Source organism: Pocillopora damicornis, chromosome 4 (genome assembly GCF_964200805.1).
Source record: "Pocillopora damicornis chromosome 4, jaPocDami1.2, whole genome shotgun sequence".
Taxonomy (NCBI): Eukaryota; Metazoa; Cnidaria; class Anthozoa; order Scleractinia; family Pocilloporidae; genus Pocillopora; species Pocillopora damicornis.
In genome coordinates this window covers 14,335,074-14,355,365 of record NC_142673.1, presented here as the reverse complement: position 1 = coordinate 14,355,365, position 20,292 = coordinate 14,335,074, and the positions used below count along the sequence as shown (strand labels likewise).

General features: G+C 39.8%; 1 protein-coding gene across 1 annotated transcript; it reads right to left on the bottom strand.

Annotated features, from left to right (window-relative positions):
• Positions 1-31: 31 nt before the first annotated feature.
• LOC149046922 (uncharacterized) lies at positions 32-16,153 on the bottom strand. Its single transcript, XM_089204368.1, has 16 exons — positions 15,920-16,153; positions 10,808-11,076; positions 10,301-10,580; positions 9,383-9,675; positions 8,929-9,081; positions 8,517-8,564; positions 7,456-7,552; positions 6,352-6,676; positions 5,889-5,921; positions 5,617-5,748; positions 5,150-5,272; positions 4,299-4,649; positions 3,508-3,733; positions 3,038-3,190; positions 2,134-2,282; positions 32-1,475 (listed from the first exon to the last, which is right to left on the bottom strand). Exons 1-16 carry the CDS (start codon positions 16,136-16,138, stop codon positions 1,264-1,266), a joined length of 3,063 nt encoding a protein of 1,020 aa, XP_089060494.1. The 5' UTR covers positions 16,139-16,153; the 3' UTR covers positions 32-1,263.
• Positions 16,154-20,292: the final 4,139 nt, after the last annotated feature.

The following is a 20,292-nucleotide window of genomic DNA, read 5'->3' as shown; positions in this document are numbered from 1 at the left end:
ATAACTGTAAGAACCAGGCGAGATATTTTGCAAAATTGTGGCAAAGCGGTTTATTATTTCTCTACTTTAACAATGTTAACAAAACCATGTTAGACATAAAAAAAGAACGTTGAAAAAAAAAGTTATTATGGTTATTATTATTGATGGCTGATTATACATGATCTCGGTATATGCTCAAATTTAAAAGGTTTGACTAAACACACTGCTGTACTGCTAAGTGTAGGACACCTTCAAAATAACATTGAGCTCTTGGTGCAGCTAACGTTAGTTTTCACGCGCTCTACAATATAGAAATACGCAAAAAAATATGTGACCCTCCCATGGATTTCAGGAAATAAGGTGAACGCACGCACACGGCACGTCTAACACGCTCGCACGCTTTTGGCATGACACGCTTACCGTGCAGATATGCGCATAAGAACAATTGATTTTAGAAAGCGTGTTGTAGCCATTGTTCATATCTGGCTAACACGGTAGAGCTTTGTTTCTATAACACGCTAAGTTCTTTGTTCACGCTAGCTTGTACAACCCACCTTACTTTGTTACTTGTGTAACAGCTTCTCAATAAATTACTGTGAGAGTGGTGTTTGTACAGTATATTACCTACAGAATATAGGCGAAAATGAAGATCTTCTGTCCTATCCGAAAGTTTTGATAAAAAAGGAAACATTCACGGCAAATCACTACTCTTTCCCTTAGGAATTTCACAAGGAATTCAGTGAGCACGACGTGTTTCACAAGGTCCAGAGGAGCTCAGTTTGAACACATGAATTACCTTTTTAAAACTTAATTCTAACCTTGCAAAATATGAATCCTTATCGCTTCACGAAGTTAATAAGCCCGGTACTGAATCTTTGTGAATCCGTTACCGCTGGTTAACCTGCGCAACACGAAGCTTTCTGAACGAAGCCGCGTATTATTTACTGTACGCCGATCTTGGCATATTACGCGCTAAGACGGTCACTGTGTTATATCGTACAAAGTTGCGAGCAAGATCTTAACACGTTCCTTTGTTTCTACCGTGTGAAGCAAGACAACGGCTACGAAATTAATGAGGCAAGTAACTTACCCGCAGCTAACGTGTTAAAAGCTCGTTCTTTTGTTTTAACGTGCTAGTGTACCGTGAGCGTGCGTTCGCCTTACTCCCTGAAATCCCATGGAGGGTCACATATGTCCTCCCTGAAGAGTGACGAACAGGCTATAAATTCAGGCAATTTAGCATACAATTGAAGTTACCATTAGTCATTTAACACTGTAATCGTTTTAAGCACTGCTTTGTTTTCCTTTCGCGTCATCTTCCGGCTTGAAAGCAAGATTGTTGTGTCCGACTCTCTCGTCATTCTTGCTGTTTGGTAACCGTTGCGTCTTTCGGAACTTGACCAACAAAACAGCCAGAGCTACAACTGCGACCAGTCCAAATACTCCAGCGCCTGCTACACCCCCGATCAGAGCTGTATGTTTACTTTGACCTGGCTCTATAAAACAACAGACAAGAACACATTTCATTCCCCTGCTGAACCAAATCATTCAAGTCCCAACCTCTGAGCCGTGATCGTTTCAGTTAGCAACGAGGGTCAAGGCCTCTTAAAGAATTTAGTTTTGGATCTTGCTTTGCGATTCATTTTCCTAACAGCCAATCAGATTCGTGAACTGCTTGAATATTGCGCCGGCCAAAAGAATCGTGGCTTGTATGCTGAGGCTAGACAAAATCTATGAGACGTTATTATCATTACAGAGTCGGGTAAGAGTTGCAAATGTATTGCTGAGTACAGGTGTGGGGCTGGGCTCTGATGGTACAGATAAAAGACGCATCCTTTTGCAAAGAAGCAGTAACAGGGTGAAAAAAGTTTTTCTCATTAAGGAGGTAGGACAGCAGGGTCTCAAATGAATACCTGGTTGTGGGTTTAGCGCATGGGTGTTAGACATTGGATCTAAATCCTTATCATTTGCTATAGATCAATACATACACTCCAGATGGTATTATTCTTCCCTTACAAATAGTAGAAGGATCATTTGAAAGACGCGGTGACACTAATGCAACCTGAGCTTCTTAGAGCTGATTCAAAAAAAGGATCGTAACGTAAGAAACGGATAAAAACACTGTGTTAACGAGTTATTTTTTCGAAAACCTACGGTGATCGAGTGGTTCGTCTTTTTTTGCCGTCTCGAACACTACAGGTCCACCTGTAAGAATGACTTTGTTTGTACTCTCTTCTTGGTTTCCTTCATCTCTTGTCACTTCTCTCCTCTTTCTCTTGTTCTTTATACAGCCCTTACTGCACCTGCAAAAGTGTTCGTCGGATTTTGAATTTCGAATGATTAGCACGTGGACAAAAATGGAGAAGAATTAGCAATGCATTTTTGGATAACCCCATTTTGAAATTTTCCATTAGTGGACCAGTGGACCAGTGAGCCACCTTAACCTTGCCTTGTTTTTATATCCTCTCTATAAGTCTGTTAAGCCATCCCTAAGAAGGCACTGCTAATCAAGATGGCCTGAAATGGTAATTGCACCGTGATCGTGAACGAAAGGTTCAGGTGCTCGCCCTTTCAAGGCTATCGTGTTGTTTATTAACATGATCAAGCCACTTTCCTCTTAAATTTCCTGTTTCGGACCAGGAGTGTAAACTAATAGTAAAGACGTGTCAGGGAAAATTTTTACAAAGAGAATTGACGCAACCTTCTTCGACGGACTAGTGCTCCGCGCGGAAGGATAGCAATATTTATGGTACGGGGATGGATTTGGATAAGCTCCGGCGGTTTGCACTTGGTTTGCATGCAAAATATATATTTATATCGATACCAAGAATTAAACTTTACCATTCACCGAATTCATCAATCACACCACGCAGGCAAGATGTGATATTTCTTGTGGAAGCATTCCACGGATTTTATGACAACTAAACAAGAAAAAGCAAAATCGGCTGAGACATTTTGCAGTCACGCCTATAGGGATCGTAAGTTCTCTAACATCCAGGTGGGGTAATTCATTCTAACTTCGCTTGTTTGCAGTGTAACTGAATAATTTGAGACCAACCTGGAATCAGGATAATTACGGTGACAGGCCAGCAGCTCACAATGGAAGTACACTGTGTCGTAGTCATACCTAAATCTGAGCGCTCTGATTTTAAACTGTTGGTAGTGTCGGGTTGGATTATAACTGTAGTCAAGTGTTGAATCTGTGGGGCATCTTTTCGTTGAAATAATGAAAAAACGAAAACAATACGAAAATGAAATAAATAAGATTGTAAATATTAGAGCCTCAGAATGGACCCTTGATGACCTACGATCGGTTCACCAACAAGACCGTATAACGGCCAAGGACCAAATAGCGATTAAGAATGAATATACAACGCTTCGAGCGTTGTTATTCATTAGTTTTATTGTATAGGTTGTCTTAACTACAGCCTTTTATATTGTGTTGCAAAAATCGTGTCAGGCTTTGAAAGTTTTGAAAGCTTAACTCGCAGCTCGTTCTGCTTAATCAAGGTATATTTATATGCTTACCCGTTTCGAAGGAAGGTGTATTGCGGCCACGAATAAAAGCTTGCGTCTTTAGTCGCCTTACAGTTTTCAGCCATGATGACTAAGTTAGCTGAGGACGCCACACTGTACTGTAAATAAACAAACTCATTCAGAGCCACTGATAGAGGGTAGTCTTGCTCCGTGAAGGGCGTGGCGAAAGACGAATTCCTATAAAAGTCCATCTTGAAGGTGAACGAACCATATCCCGCTAAATAGTGAAAATTAGAAAAATTATAGAAAAAAGATTACGTCAACTTCTTCCTTATTTTTATCGTTATAACCAGCTGAAAAGGTACCTTAAGGAAACTTTCTCAGTATTGATTTCAAACAAGGTAGAATTTGGTTCATACGGGGCATTTCACGACAAAGGTCGAAGGAAATCTCTATTTCAGGTAATAACCCCAGTCATTTCCCTAAACAGAAGATTGTACTTACTCTTACAGCAAAATTTTCTTTAGAGGTCAAGATTCCTAAGTAAAGCTGGCATGGCAGAGTGGTTTACATGGTTTAGAGCATTTTATCTGGAAGTATAAGGCTCAGTTGGAATGCTCTTGTTTGTTCCGAGTCTAATTGCTCCGTTTCACTTTTCAAATACCCAGAGGGTTTGAGATTTTCAACAACTATCCCTCTATCTACTTGGGTGACCCTGAGTTACTCCTGATTGCTTCATGCTAATAAAACCGACTTGGGGTCCTTTCTAACGTTAATAACGCCAGTTCTGCGGTGTTAATCACATCCACGCTTAAATAAAGTTATCTATTAAGTTAAGTTACTTTCATTTCCGAAGTAAATCCTCTGAGGTGTGAAGGCCAGACTCATTAACTTCTTTCTGGAGTATCGGCAGTAAAATGGTAGTTTTATATCATGTGAACGAGTAACCACACCATCGATTATCAGGGCGTCGGCCAGGACCTCATTCCAAAAGATTAAATTTTCTTCGGTTTCGTTTCGCTGCGTCCCACAGCTATCTAAAGAGGTGCTGATCAAGAAGTGGGTGGAATTCTCGGTGGCTTTGCATGAGGCATAGCGCAAGCGTAGTTGATTGACTGTAAAGTAGTGGAATCTTTGCTTTTCCAGAGAAACCGTCATTCTGTTCTCCCCACACGAAACACTTGCACTTTGGTCTAAAATATGACAGAAGATTTACAAACTTGAGAATAATAATTTCAAATTTCAAGTTTTAGAGTTTTGCTGCTTCTTATTATCAAGTAACGGACAGAGGGAAATAAATACTGTATTTTAACAGTTAAAAACTCGTCACGAACATCTGACGTTTTTTTTTCTCATAAACGTACTCAAAATTTGCCATCCAAGTTGCTCTTCAAACAAGACACTTTCGAAATTTGTAATCCTAGGAAATGAAGACCACCTAGTACATAATCTGAGCATATAGCTGTAGTCACTAACGAGCTCACCCTACTTTAGCTTGTAGAATATCTGACCACTGAGTCGGTGGTCCGGTCCGCGTATTATTTTTACAGGGGACTAAGATTCTATGCTCTACTCCCGTGAGAAATCTAGACTTCTTTATTACTTACACACAGAAATAAAGAGATTTAAAATAGGATCCAAGCGGCTTGGAGTAAACTGATATCTCTTAAATGTGAAATTTGCCATTGCTTACCAACACAAGTCAAATTGTTCAATCCCATGGTTAATCCTTTAGGACATCCACAGTAAAATGCTCCAGGGATGTTGAAGCACTGATGACTGCAGCCCCCATTATTGATGGTACATTCGTTGATATCTAAAAAAAAAGGCTCACTCCACCTTTCAGTTTGACAACACTGCATGGCAACCGATTAAGAATGTTTAGAGCCTTTAATACAGAGATTCATGCAGAGGAGAAGGGCTGAAGCTTCAGAGGTGTTTGCCACTTTGTTAATTAGGTACAATTAGGTGTAGATATTTTGGCCGTTTCCAGAGAGCGATTGGCGGTTTATGAGAGTAATCAAAATAAGTGTTACATTCTAAAGGACTTGTACGGATGTTCTTATTAAATCGTTGTTTTTGTTTGTAAAGAGAGCGATATGAATACGAGTACCAGACACTAGCCGATTATGGTTAGTCAATACTTCTCATGTTTCTCACCTGTACAAGACTTCCCGTCCGACTGTAGTTGAAATCCTCTTTCACAGGAACAGCTGTAATTTCCGGGAGTGTTGTCACAGTCCTGATCACAACCTGCGGGTAACGTGAACTCCGGAAAGATATTGGACGGACCTGAAGCATTCCATATACAGAAGAAGAAAATTATAACGGATCGGTATAAGGTTAAACAATTTTTCCAGCCTTAGGCGACAGTGTGTTTGTCGTTATTGCTGTTATAGTAATCTGAAGACACTGAAGCTACAGACACTCACCTCTGGAACCAGAGTAAGCACATTCATCTACATCTTAAAGGCGAAAAAAAAGGAAAACGTCACTGCAAGATTCGTACAAACAGAGAGGACGGGTGCATTGGTGTTGTAGACTATTTGCAGGCCAGGAGAAGGATGGGTGAATGTATGAGTGACTGAATGACCAAGGTGTATGATTAGAAGGAAGAATCCACAGATTGATGGACAGACAAAAGGAAAGAAGAACGAATGGATGAGATTTCTTTTGGGGACATGCATGCTCAGAATCCTTTAGACGCTACTTCCATAGTCTAGGTAAAGTGTCATAGGAAGAACATGAAGGCTGAGGCATTAACACAGCCACATGATAAAATTAAATCAAATCCTCAAAACCCCTTGATGAAGATTTTCCTAATAGATTGTTGAGTGAACCATTTTATCTAAGGTTCTGTTTTCAGGAATTAAGAAAATCTAAAATTTTGCGTACCAACACAGCTCTGGAAGTCAGGTGAGCGTAGAGAATATCCAGAAGAACAGACGCCATAAACGTAGAATCTCCATGCACTTAAGGATGCTATTCCGGGTGTGGGTGTACCGCCAGAGGAACAGCCTTGTCCAACAACTACTCCTTTATCTATCAGGATTGCATATAATCCATCCATGCTCAGCACAGGATGGGGAATCGCAAAATGCAGTGTGGTTGAATTACTACCAATTGTCACGTTTTGAGAGAGTGCGTCTACTTTGTAGACTGTCTGTCCACTAGGCAGCAAGACGAGTCTTATGTAAGACGATGTTCGAGGTTTCTTAATCTGTAGAAGATAAAAAGCACTCCCGGCCATTAAAGCTTATTCTCAATATCATTATACTATTAGAGGTGGTACAAAGAAGAGAGTTCTATCATGTGAACCCCTTTCGTTGTGGTCATACAGTTAGAAACCGCAAGGCCCTTTACAGTACTGGCATATCCGTGAGGTGAGTCTTTGTCCACTGTTTCCAGGACCCCGAATGGATATTTAGACTGTTAGTATTTTTTATGGAGGGTCAAAAACTGGAGAACCCGAGATTAATACTCTTGGAGAAAGAACCGGAACCGTCCGAGCGCAGGTAATCCTATGGTAAACTTTACTACGGTATTGTCCTTTGTCTGTCTAGAAATTTGATTTAATAGATTATGGCGAACGGACTAGTCACAGGGCAAATTGGAATCTCCTTGTTTTATACAACAAACAGACAAAGCAGTGCAGATGATTATTCAGGATGGTGGTCTCCTCGCGTATGAATCATATGTGGAAAACACTCTTAAATACCAATTAAATAACAGAATAATGCCGATGTTGTGAGTTATGAGCTTACTAAAAGCGTACAATGAGGGATATGTTCATTAGAAGCACGAAAGTGAGTAAACTAAACAATCAATCTAGCTCAGACAGATCAATGAATAACTGCCGCAGACATTTTCATTGGAAAAATATCCTGATCTCAAATGTTTTTGATAAAGCCATGTCTTGTTACCCGTGAAACTAACCCGCAACTGAAAGTTGAAATTAGATGGCGAGTAACACGAGTTTTACACACTGATTATCCTTACTGTTCGGTCAAAGTGAATGCTCCAGTTGGAATAACCTGATCCAAATCTGCTGGCCGGTGTTATGGGTTTGCGATTTGCTAACATCGCTCGAGGAGTACTGCCTGAAGAAAAAAACGTTTTTTATCATTTGGTGAACCTTAGTTTACGGAATGAAATACACAACTTTATGCAATAGTTCATATAACATGATTTTGATGATACCAATTTGCATTCAAGCCGCATCTTTAACAAGAAATTCCATTTGTAGATAGAAATAATAGAGATGGTAAGTTTTGAGCTCGATAAAGAACCAAGAACGATGTTTTCCATCTTGTCACGAGCGTGGGACAAAGAAAATATTCTGAGTCCCCATGAGGAATCGAACCTCAGAACAACGGATTCCGCGCTCCGATGCCACAGAGACTCTACGGTGAGCGAGGTCTATTACGAAGTTCATCTACAAATATTACGCTATCGACATTGCTGATCCTAGCAGTATGCAGGACGTGTGTCATATAAACTTCGTAAAAGACCTCGCTCACCATAGAGTCCCTGTGGCTCAGTGGTAGAGCATCGGAGCGCGGAATCCGAAGGTCTAAGGTTCGATTCCTCTTTGTCTTTGTCCCACGCTCGTGACAAGACGAAAAACATCTTCCTAAATTCCATTTGTTTCCTTAAGATTTTTGAGACTAGGCTTTGTACCTTATGGTGTCTGCCCTGCCCCGAATGGAAAACCAACGACAAAAAGACAATATAAATGGCTATCACACTGGTTGAATTTGCTCTCGAGTCCGTATAAAATATTTTCGAAAATTCCAGTGTGACTCAGATAGAGGTACTCGAGTGAAGTTATATCAACGGTTTAATAAAAATTTGAAAGATGCAGTTCCAATACCTATCCCTTAAAGTTCAGCGATAGCTTCCACTATTTTTGTAATTCGATTAAAGTTACTTGGTGATCGTGGACACCTAACCGGCAGATCCTTTGCTAGTACTTTTAATTCTTTTGCCACACAAAATGAAATTAATACGATCGGGATAAAAAACGTTCGATTCTTAGATAAGAAGTATATCTTATATACTTGCTCATGCCAACAAGAATTGTCACGCATCGCCAGTCACTTTCCAGTCTGTCAAAAATACATAACATTAGAATAAAGTACGAGTTAGATAAACGATTATAGCAAGAGCTAATTAGAGTAAAAGGAAAATATCACCAGGAGCGAGTGAGAGCTTAAAGGAAAAACAAGCAAACAGCTTAAAAAATGGGGAAACTCACAAGGTTTCTAGACCAATTACACAGCGAAGCTCAGCAAAACCAAAACTATACAGTATTGAAAAGTTGCGCTGCTTGTACGATACTAGAAAAATCGTATTTCTAGCGGAAAGGGAAACTTTTTATTTTTCCCGCGATTTGAGAATAACATTGGGCAACCGTAAACCCCACAAGTGAATATTCTTGGGATTGCTGTCCGTACCACCTGTAATTCTTACCCAACAGAGTCTATTGCCTTAAAGCAGAACAACTGCTGTCCAATTTGATACTGACTTGGATACCAGGTGACATTTCTGTAGTAGACTTGCCCTTGATTGCGCAAAGATGTAAGATGCATTCCAGATGGAGAAGCAGTAGTTATTTCCACAATGCTGAAATGAATAAATTAAATAACTTGTGCACAGTTAAAAATTACCGAATGAACGAGTTTTTTTTTCATTCAGTAGCCGCTCCAATGAAGCATAATTCAAGACTTCGCGAGACAGTTTGCTTTTTATTGGCGCTGCAACACGAGCGGCGAACCCTGCCGTTGCGAGTCTGCAAGCTATTTGAGCGTGTGAGCAGTCTACCATGAATTAATACTTATTTCGTTTGGCTATGAAAAAAAAAAAAAAAAAAAAAAGATGGAAAACCAAACAATCCTGATCATTTATTCTAGTTCTGTAAACATACGATTTTGAGAAGTCTGCAACCTGCACTTCTATTACGGCACTATATGCAGAGCCAATCGGGACATCAGAACATTCACCATCTCTTGGGGTGGATGCGGTAAAGGAAGGCTTTTCATGACAATGGCCAGTATGGTTACCAATTACCATGACAAGAAACTGTAATGGGATACCGCTGAACGGTGTGACGCTGCCGAAGTTTGCTGTCCCCGCTGGAAAGTCTTCTAAAGTTAATGCTATCGCATAAATTCCGCCAACAGCTTGTTGTGATCCATCATATGTAAGAACGCAAGAAGTCTGCAAGAGAAAGTTTATCTTGTGAAACAACACCTATGAGGGTGCTAACATACGATTTGTAATTTTCCCCTTCTAGTTTACTGATCATCAGTGCACTTCCTTTGTAATGAGTCACAATCACATTCTGGTTTAAAATCAAGATGAACTTCAGACGATGAGTTTATCTTACATAAATTGTTTGCTGGATTATGTATTGGTATTGTAAAAGGAAACTAAATTTTAATCACCTTAAGGAGCCTTAGTTACCCGTCTTTAACACCTGCAAGCCTGAATTCCCAAAGCCTCGGGCTTGCTTCAGTACGAGCTCCAGACCTTCTCATTTTTCTGAGGACCATGTTAAATATGAATGATGGAAACTCAAGGCATTGGTACCCTTATCTATGAGTTCCCCCAAAAATACTCGTGTAAAAACTGATCGAAATTGATTAATGTTTAGTATCCGTTTTGTTCAGGAGGAATTGCCTTAGGAAACATCCAGGCTCTTTCTTATTATCAAATGAGGCTGTTTTTTGGGAAGTTTGATTAATTTCGCTAGACGATTGTAGCCAGAATCCTTCTGATATCTTCTTTTGTATCTTTTTTAAAATTTTTTTTACAGCTGGATGTGACTTTCGCTATCAATTACCTCATCCAGTGTGCCGTAAGGAAAACTGGTATTGTCTCTGAGAGACTCTGAAGTAGTCGCAAAACGGCATTTCACTGTATCCCCATCCGGGTCTTCAACTGGAATTCTGAATGACTGACGACAACCTCCTGGAAATCGAACAATGGCTGGGCTTCTTGTTACCGGGGAAGAATTAATTTTGCCATTATCTGATCGTGGCGAAAGGTTAATGGTAGTTTCTACTCTCCAGCTGCTAGAACCACCATAATGACTAAGAGCGATCCAACAGCAACCTGAAAAACTGAAATCAAAGACAAAAAGCAGAGTGCTAGAGAATTTTTATTTCGTTGAAAAATGTATCAAAACTACATTGGTACCTCTGGATCTTATCATCCACCGCCATGCACATGCTATGCAAAATTGCTACACAAATAGATCAGATATTTGTTGATTATGAAGAATATTAATCTGCTGCCGTGGGATATATTTAGTTTGAGTCGAAAGCACGAGAATCCCTCATGGACATACCTCACATGCCATTCCTTTTCGCTGTTGCTGAAAGTATGCGTGAAATTATTTTCACCCACTGTCCAATCCTCGGTGGTACTGTAGTCCGTGCAGTAGAAGTAAGTATTTCCGATTGTAGTCGACCCACAAACAGGATTAAGAGAATTGGCGCATGTTGCACCCCATGAGCCTCCGAAAGAAATGAGCTGATTGCTGCTTATCGTACTCTGATCACAGTAAAGATTACCGGTATACGATCGTCTCCACCCGATGCGAAATCGAAAGTGTATCTGAAATAGAAGGAAAAAAAAGTGAAGGAATTGAGTCGGCCTTTGTTGTTATCCTTTCAAAGTGCCATCATCCTTCATTTCTTATTATAGAACAATTAACTGGTAACTCGTTCAAAGCAGTAAGAGGATAGAGTCTGTGAAATCCATGAAAACATAGCCCTGTGACACCAGGTAACGATTTTTACAATATGCATTCCTGTGTCACAAAGACCCCTGCATGGACCGATCAAGCATTTGAAAAAAGCAAACAAGGGAAACATAAATTCAATGAATTCTATACAGCTAGTAGAACGGTAGGCCCCTAGCACCTCCCCTCCTTGGGTTGAATTGACATTACTAAACTGTATAATAGCTTTTACTCATTATGACGTTATTCACTGAAAATTCACTCCATGCCTCGTTTGCATATCACTTTTCTCGGTCACTTTCAACCTTCTTATCATAAACACGTAGATGTTCTAGTTGGGAACACTCCTCCTTAAATTTCACCAGTTTGCACCATAAAGGCAAGGCTCGGGAGAAATTAATTTTTTTGAAGTAGACATCATAAGGCTATCACATTGGAGGGACGTCCAAGCCTTAAGTTGCTTTTTGTATCAAATAATTACAAGATAATTTTTGATTACATGATGGACTCGTCATGATGAGGGATCATTGATTTCTTATTAAAGCTGTTTAAACCTCTAAAACTTTCTATTCGAGCACCGCATTGGAGATTGCTCGAAAAGTGACTCTTTCCAGATCGCAGTAGCATGACGACATTGTTTCGACCTCGCTTCGCTATAACAGGGATCAAAAGGAAGCATCACACACGCGTAGGATTGGAAGGAAATAAGGACTGCAGCAGCAGTATTTTTGATAACTTAAACATGCATGTCGAAGTAGAAACTTTATAACCTTGAAATAAGCAATTTTCTTGCTTAATTTGGGCACAAAGCTAAAAAGACCACCTTTAACTATGGTATGTCTCGGAACATTCTTTCAGGTAACTTCTCTTCAAATGAACTGCTTCTCAACGATTTTTCAATATTTCTTTTCCTGAAATACAGATCATATAGGCAAGTAACCGAAAACGGCAAATATACATGTTTCACCACTTCCTTCTGACCTGAATTAAATCTATTCCGTCACGGAAAAAAGGGTTTATGCCAAGAGGAAGTCCAACGTATGGCTTTAACTGTGGCGTTATCGCTAAAGCTAATAATAAAACTGTAGGAAACGCGCAGCATCATTTGCAATTCCTTTTTTTTTTTTTTTTTTTTAAAAATAATCATCGAAATACTTTCGCCGGGAAATATTTCAGTTCAATGCGAGAAGGTCAAAGAAACTACGGAAAGCCTTTCAAAGATGACGTTACGAAAACGATACATGACATGATGGTTCTAATAAAAGTGCAATTGTAATTTGCTTGCCCGCATTATTTAGGAAAGGTTTTGTTTCTAAATAATAGCTTCAGATCTTACGGATGATGACTGTGTCGTGCAATTAATTCTTATAACATGACTCATGAGTTTTTCTTAAAATCACCCTATGAAGGAAAGCTATTTTTACCGTTTTGCTAGGATGGATACTAAGTGGTTCCTGATTATGTATTAACTGACCATATGTTGAAATCTGTTGAACATTGCCTGGAGCTACAAAAAATCAGGAACTTTACAAGAATGCTTTCTCATTCCATGTTTGTGATCTCATACCATCAAGTGCGTAGTTTTGAATTGTCTCCAATAAGCTTCAGATCGCACGGATGGACTTCCAGTGCTTCACCTTTAATGAACTAAATTTGGTCAAAATATTCCCGAATGGGGTTTCTCCTAATCGCCTTTCAGCAAATGCAACCCTAAAGGAAACAGTGAAGGCTCAATACTGACTACATTGTGCGAAATTTTACGTTTATGCTCAGGATTCAACGAAAACATTCTGATGAAAGTTTCTTCGTTCTTTCGTTTTTACCAAAATGGAGTATGGAACAAATCATTCTTCTTTTTCTTTGAGGCTTGTCGGTACGCCTCGAGTCTGTGTACTGGGGAATTAGGCCGGCCTAGTTTTCTCGATTGGGGGCTAAGCCTATCGATCATAAACACTTTGTTGATTGTCAACTTCTCAGTCGATTATCAAGTTGTAGTTGAAGATCAGTTTAGAAGTTAGTGTTCAACTGAATGTTTCACTCTTCTAACTCCCCAGCTCAACAGTTATACAGTTAGTACCTTCATTTGCTCATTTTATTTTGTATTTTCTCCACATCAGACGGAACTGAACGACGTCCATTAGCCAAGGTGCTCGGTATAAACCACTTGATTGTGGTCAGCTATTAACCTGCAATATTTGTCTGAAAACCGCGCAGAACTGTGATGTACGTTGCGCAAAATGTTCGGAACGAGGAAGGCTTTCAGGAATTGTTATTCTGAGATTAACTTATGTTTTGAAACAGTTTGCAATTCAGCGATTATCATATCATAACTTCATGTAAACAGCTATCTGCGCCAATGATCATCAGTTCACGTCTCATGATTAGTGTGTCTAAAGCGTGAAAGTTGAATTTATTATTATGATCAATGGCCCACTCATCTTGAGGGATCTTGTGTTTGACAAAGCAAAACATGCACAGTCCCATTTAACACTTCAACTTCCACTGCTGGTGAAAACAATAGCAAGAAGTCTTGACGTAAGCGGTTGAATTAACGTATTGCGCAATACATATTCAACAGTAGAACTGCTTGGTAGGGCAGCTCGTACAAGTGGCAGTAGTTCGGACAACGTTTTTTCAGAAGAATGTGACTCGAATGCCTGGGCCACATCCTTTAAATATGAGCCGCGTAGGGTTCACTGAAACCATCCGCACGAAGACAGCATGAAACCGGTTGTCATCGGTGCTGATCGTCTCAGAAACTCGCACTGGTATTTAATTTACTGTGCGATTTATTATTATTTGGCATGAAAATTCGATAAGGCAAGGGTACAATCGGCGGCAGTGAGGCACAGATAATCACACCGGAAACGAGTAAAATAAAAATAAAATATTAACAAAAAACGTTGTCCTACTGACTTTTTAATGTAGTTCTACTGCTTTGAAAACCGTGACCAAATTCTTCAACTGCTGTTTCTTTGCAGGGTTTCCGGCTTAAAGGAAGCAGTAGGTGGGGCTGGTATGGTTCCCTTCTAGAACATAAGGGTTTTTTGTAGGATCGTGTATAGAATTTTTTACATCGAACCAACAAAATTCTAGATCAAATTAAATACCGACGTCAACGAATTCTCTTTCTTTAATACGTGTTTCAAACTCATGCAAAGGTTCAGACAGGCCAATGTCTTTATCATGTTTATTGGGCTCAGCGCTGGCTCCTGAGAAACTGGCCTACCTATAATCTTTCAATAGATTGAAAAGGTTTCCGTGTAAATCAATTTTGTGCTTATTCTGTTGACCTCTAACTTTTGAAGAGCTGAAATTTTCCTCGGTCGTTTCTCAGTTCGGTCGGCCATATCCGAATCCTCGCCGTCTGCCGAATGTATTGGTCCCTTTTTTCCTAGTTTGCTTCTGGTAGGGCCTGAATCGTCGGTACAGCACCAGGAAGAAGCTTTTTTTTTTTTTGGAGGCCCATTCCAACCATAGAGCCTTTCTTATAACAATCGGGCGAAAAATGATTGCTACAAACAACAGAATGTTTGAACGGCTCGACGAAATCGGAGTTTTCGCTTGAGCAAATTTAACCCATTGTCGCTTCAAATTTAATTTGCTTCATTTGGAAATCTTTGCATTGTATGCCCAGTTTTGTTTGAATTAGTACAAACAGGACGACACAACGCTTTACCATTATGAAAAATTGAATATATTCAAGCAAACTGTAAGTAAAAAAATCGTGACGAGACTGGCAAACAACGGCTGTGGAAAAGATCCATACTTATTTTACGCGATTGTAAAACGAAGCTTTAGACGTTCTACCCATAACGTCTTGGGAAAGATGGCGCCTTTCAAGATGGCAAATGTTTCGAATTTGGAAGAGCTTTTACAAAGTAAAAATGGACTTTTGAGAAAAACGAATTGTACCTTTGGTATACTTTATATATTTACTAAACAGCTATGTCAGAAGAAAATATACGTTTACTTGTATATTTTTGCAATCCGTGAATATCTTCGCCATCCTTCAACATCCTTGCTCGTTTTGGGTTTATCCCGATCTCTTTGATGCTTTTTGTTATCCTAGTATAAGACTATTTCAATATGTTACCTTGTGTTTAAAAGGCCAAACCTTTTGAAGTTGAAAATTAAACAAAATATTTGAACGTTGGTCCTTCCAAAATAACATTCGGGGGAGGAGGGGGGAGGATGATGGTTATGCGAATCAGCCGATGTGCGCTGTTTTCTCTCGCTCTATAGGTCGATCGGATGTTATCATCGTCCAAAGCCACATGTGCGTTAACTTCCCGTGCATGAGTGGGTAGAGGCGTTCGAGAAAATAGTACCATTACATTTAAAATTGAAGTCCTGGACCGTTAACAGATGGAAGTCCAATGTCAAAAAATGAAAAAAATTCGTCAAAAGACCACGAACATACTATCCAAAGGCAGAGAGAATCCAGATATTGGGCCAAATCGAGCCATTCGCTCAAAAATTTCAAAACTTGTAATTCATAGGATTTTGAAGGCCAAATTTGCCGACTCATCAACTTCCCTCTATTTGTAGAAATTGGCATTTGTGAACACCTTCATTGGCAAGTAAATATGTATACATGTACCATCTTCTATGTGCTGAGTTCCACTCAACTTAAATTTAGTACTTGAAATACTAAATCACTTTCTGCCCTGGAGTAGTTCGAAACTGTTTTGAAAGAATTACTAAACACTATACCGTGTTGCTGTTAGAATCGTCTGGAGCCCACATTATACTGCTGTGTCGAAAGTGCGATGCTTCTGTCAATGTGCCAAGAGCCAGAAAAGCAAAGATCCATCCCGCGGGAAGCCACCTCACCATTTTTTTGCTCGCAGGTTTCGACTTAAAACGGAAAATCGAAATGCAAGGTGCGCTGAGTGCTCGCCTTGCAAGGCTTAGACCTAGAGCCGTGCTCATTTGAGAAATGACTATTTTTAATATCTTCCCAACACAAATGAATAGCCTTAATGGTGGACCAATTATCTGTCGCCTTTTTAGACAACGATTCATGACGTGTGGTTTTAATAAAAGTACAATTGTAATTTGCTCACCCATATCGTTTAGGAAAGGTTTTGTTTCTATATAATAGCTTCAGATCACACCGGAGATGATTGTGTGGTGAGGTCAATAGGCTCTTTGTAGGACTTGATCATGTGCTTGGATACCACATAGAAAACGCACTACTAGTGAGCAAGCAAACCAGCGTCACGCTCCTTGAGGTGATCAACTCAAGCAAAGTAAACCATAGGTGGCCTACGCTCCAGCTGTGAGATTACCATCTTACAAAAAAAGAGTCATGGCGAAATCATGGGAGTTTGTGTGGGAATATTTACGACCTCTCTCAGAAATAATAAAAACAGTCAAATTCCCAATAAAAATACCAAGCTCCAGCTGTGAGATGATCATCTTGCGAAATATGAGTCATGGGAATATTTACGACCGTTCTTAGAAATAAAAAAATAAGTCAAATTCTCAATCGAAATACCTCATCTTCTATAGTGCATCGCATCTTATCTGATCGCTTACTATGTTGAAAAGAACTCGTTTTCGCGAGCTATCCATTTCTAGGCTCACTACTTACCGTCACCACCAAAAACACAAGGATGTCAAATAGACCAGCAAATACAAAGCTGGTCTAAAGATCAGCTGCAGGATAGAATAGTAAATAAAGGAATGGCATGGCCAAATTATAGACGGTTTAGTTTTCCTTCGTGAAACGGAACACCCTAAACATGGATAGTTTAGCCAAATGATAAACGGTCTAGTTGCCCATGTCGAGTTGGAACATGAAATTGTGAAATGGACTAGCTCAATTGAGAATAGCTTAGCAATCATTTGCAATACAGTACACAAACGGTGTTGTGTTGCGTCACATGGCTCAGGGTAACGTCGAGTAGCACAAACGGTGTAGAGTTGCGTCAGATGGCTCACAATGGAAGTACACAGTGTCAAAGTCGTTCCAAAATCGGAGAGTTTTGATTTTAAACTGTTGGTATTGTCGGGTTGGATCATAACTGTAGTCAAGCGTTGAATCTTTGGGGCATCTTATAGTTAAAAACAATAATAAAAACAAAACCGAATGAATTAAATAGATATCCGTGTAAATATTAGAGCATCAATTTAAAAGAATTTAGAGAGAAAGATTGCCCTATCATTGAGACTGATATGATTGTTAAGGCCTACCCAATAACTGGTGATATAAAATAGACGGTCCTTATCACAGCTTTTAATATTTTGTTCCAACAATGTAATCAAGTAAAATGATTCAAATTACAGGAGGCAAATACTTGATCGAGCCTGCATAATGAGCCGTCAGTTTTACTCCGTTTTTTGCGCAAGCGAAGGAAGGTAGCGCGCGACGAACTCCCCCAGGATTTCACGCCTCCCACCAATTTCTCGCCCATCGCGCTCGCCCCTCGCGCTCGCCCCTCGCGCTCGCCCCTCGCGCTCGCCCCTCGCGCTCGCCCCTCGCTCATCTCCACTCGCCTGAGAATCACGAAAAAGACAAGGCGTTTTATGCAGTCTTAGCTTAGCTAAATTTATCAGATCAGCTACCATCTATGCTTGATCACGGCACAATGATATACTAACCCGTTTTGAAGAAAGGTATATTGTGACCAAGAATAAAAGCTAACGTCTTTAGTAGCCTTACAGTTTTCAGCCATGAAGACCAGGTCAGCTGAGGACGCCACACTGTATTGTAGATAAACATATTCATTGAGGTCCACTGTTGGGGGTAGTCCTGCGCTGTGTAGGGCGTGGTAAACGAAGAACTCTCATAAAAGTCCATCTTCAAAGTGAAAGTACCATATCCCACTAAACAATGAGGAACAAGTAGGAAAAAGATTTCCGTTGCGTTCAAATAGAGCATCCGTAAGGTTAATTGTTCATCCAACCGCACTAAATGCAAACAGGCCAGAATTGCAGAGGTCTCAAATTCAAGTGGAATGTAGCCGTGGTTCCTATCCTCTATTGCACCTTGCAAAATCCTAGCATTCAGATTTTGAGTACTTCACCCCAGGAAGAAATTTTCAATTGAGTGTCGAAATTCATCCTTGTTTTGATGGTTTTTCTTTGCTTCTCTCTGTCGCTCGTCTCAAATAGTAACGCCACCTCTAAAACAATCAGGTGCAGCAAAAGTATCACCAAGCGCGATTTAGTCACTTGCATTTTCCCACGCTTCAGGGAGTTTGCATGTTTTTATTTTTGAGTTCTTTTCGGCCTCTTGTGTAATTTTTCTTTCCTTTGATTAGCCGTTGTGGTTGGTTTTGGCCTGGCGATACTCCATCGAAAAGAACTTTATCTACATCTACTTTAATGCCCCCAGATAGTTGGCATTGGTGGGAGATATGGTAGTCCAATAACTAGAAACCGGATAGAAAGGTCTTATTATCAACCCTGGTTCTGTCACTGCAATATTGTGAGGTAAGACACCTAACTCCTTTAGTGGTTCTCCTCCACTCAGAATACAAATGAGTAAACTCGCAAGGAAGCCTGATGAAATTCCGAGGAATATTAACTGTAATTTACTAACTTTTCGTCCTGTTCCGTTTTAGTGCTTAATGGTAATAGGACTGAGTGGAGCCCAATTCGGTCTGTAATCATACGAGTGATTATCAAAATCGGGCGACCTCGAAGCGGGAGCCTGATTTCTTAATCATGAGTATGATTACAGACATAATCAGACGACACGAAGTTCTTTTACTAATTAATCAAAACTATGACAAAATTAGAGAAAGAAAATAGGCATCACTCATACATTTTCATAAAAAAAACTCTGCGAAATGCACGAGAACAGGGCGCGCACATAACGCGTACCGTCCACTTATCCGCAAGCATGATGTGTCAACTGTCCTATTACACTGTGCAATTACAAGTATGACGCGTACTCCTATTACACACGTCTGATTGGCTGAAAATGAGTGCATTTTTCATGTAACATGAGTGCAACGTTGTAACACGAGTGCAAAGTTGTAACACGAGTGCAAATAGCACGCGCTTGCTTGCTAAAATTTCGTCCGTTTTGACTTTCTGTAATGCGCTTTTCGTGTAAATTATTAACAAGTAACAACATGATTTCGAGTTTGGTGTTAACAAGCACTTATAAACGAATATAAGCGATCCCAGCCCTTATGAATGCTACTGAACTAATACTGAAAATAAAGCCTGAAAAACAAATTCATGCCCGTACGAGATTTGAACCCCTGACCTCTGCGATACCGGTGCAGCCTTCTACTAACTGAGCTAACAAGCCAACTGGGAGCTGGCTTGTTAGATCAGAAAATCTTCGGCTTCGTTCCGCAACGTCCCGCAGCTATCTAAAGATGTGGTGATCAAGAAGTGGGTGGCATTCTCGATTCCTTTACACGAAGCATAGCGTAAGTGTAGTTGATTGGCTTTAAATTTGTAGAATCTTCGCTTTTCCAAATACACCGTTATTTTGTTCTCCCCGCACGAAACACTTGTGGTTTGGTCTAAGATAAAAAAGGTTGAAATACTAGTTTAAAGAAACTTATTTTGCACCTTTTTACTGGCGATCAAAGGGTATAGACAGTAAGCTGATTTCAGTGTAACATCCCGCCTTTCTTTACAACCACAGAGGTGGTAAATAATTTAAAATTAACATTTTTACCTGTTCATATATCAGGAAATAGTGTTTTGATATAGTAATGTCTCTCTGAATGAAAAGGCCTATATTTTAGCATGTAGATTCCCAGTTTGAAAATTATTTACCAAAGAACAAGAAGAGCTTTCAAAAAAAGAGAAAGCAGAAAAAAAAAAACACGCCGAGGGATAAAGGGCGACACACATGCAGAATAGACGTGGGTCAGAAGCAATTCAGCGTGTTCCAGGTTCTCGATCTATGCGTGGGCCACGCTTGGTGGTTGTTGTTGGCAACTCCGATAGCAAAGAAACATTATTATGAACTGGGATTTTGTACATTTGTATAAAGTATTAGCAGTTATTTAACTGAGAACAGTTAAAATGAAAATGTTATCTTTTTAAGAACACTCTTGAAAACATAGCGCTCAAGTAATTGGGTGCATATAATCATGAAGACCAGGCGAGAG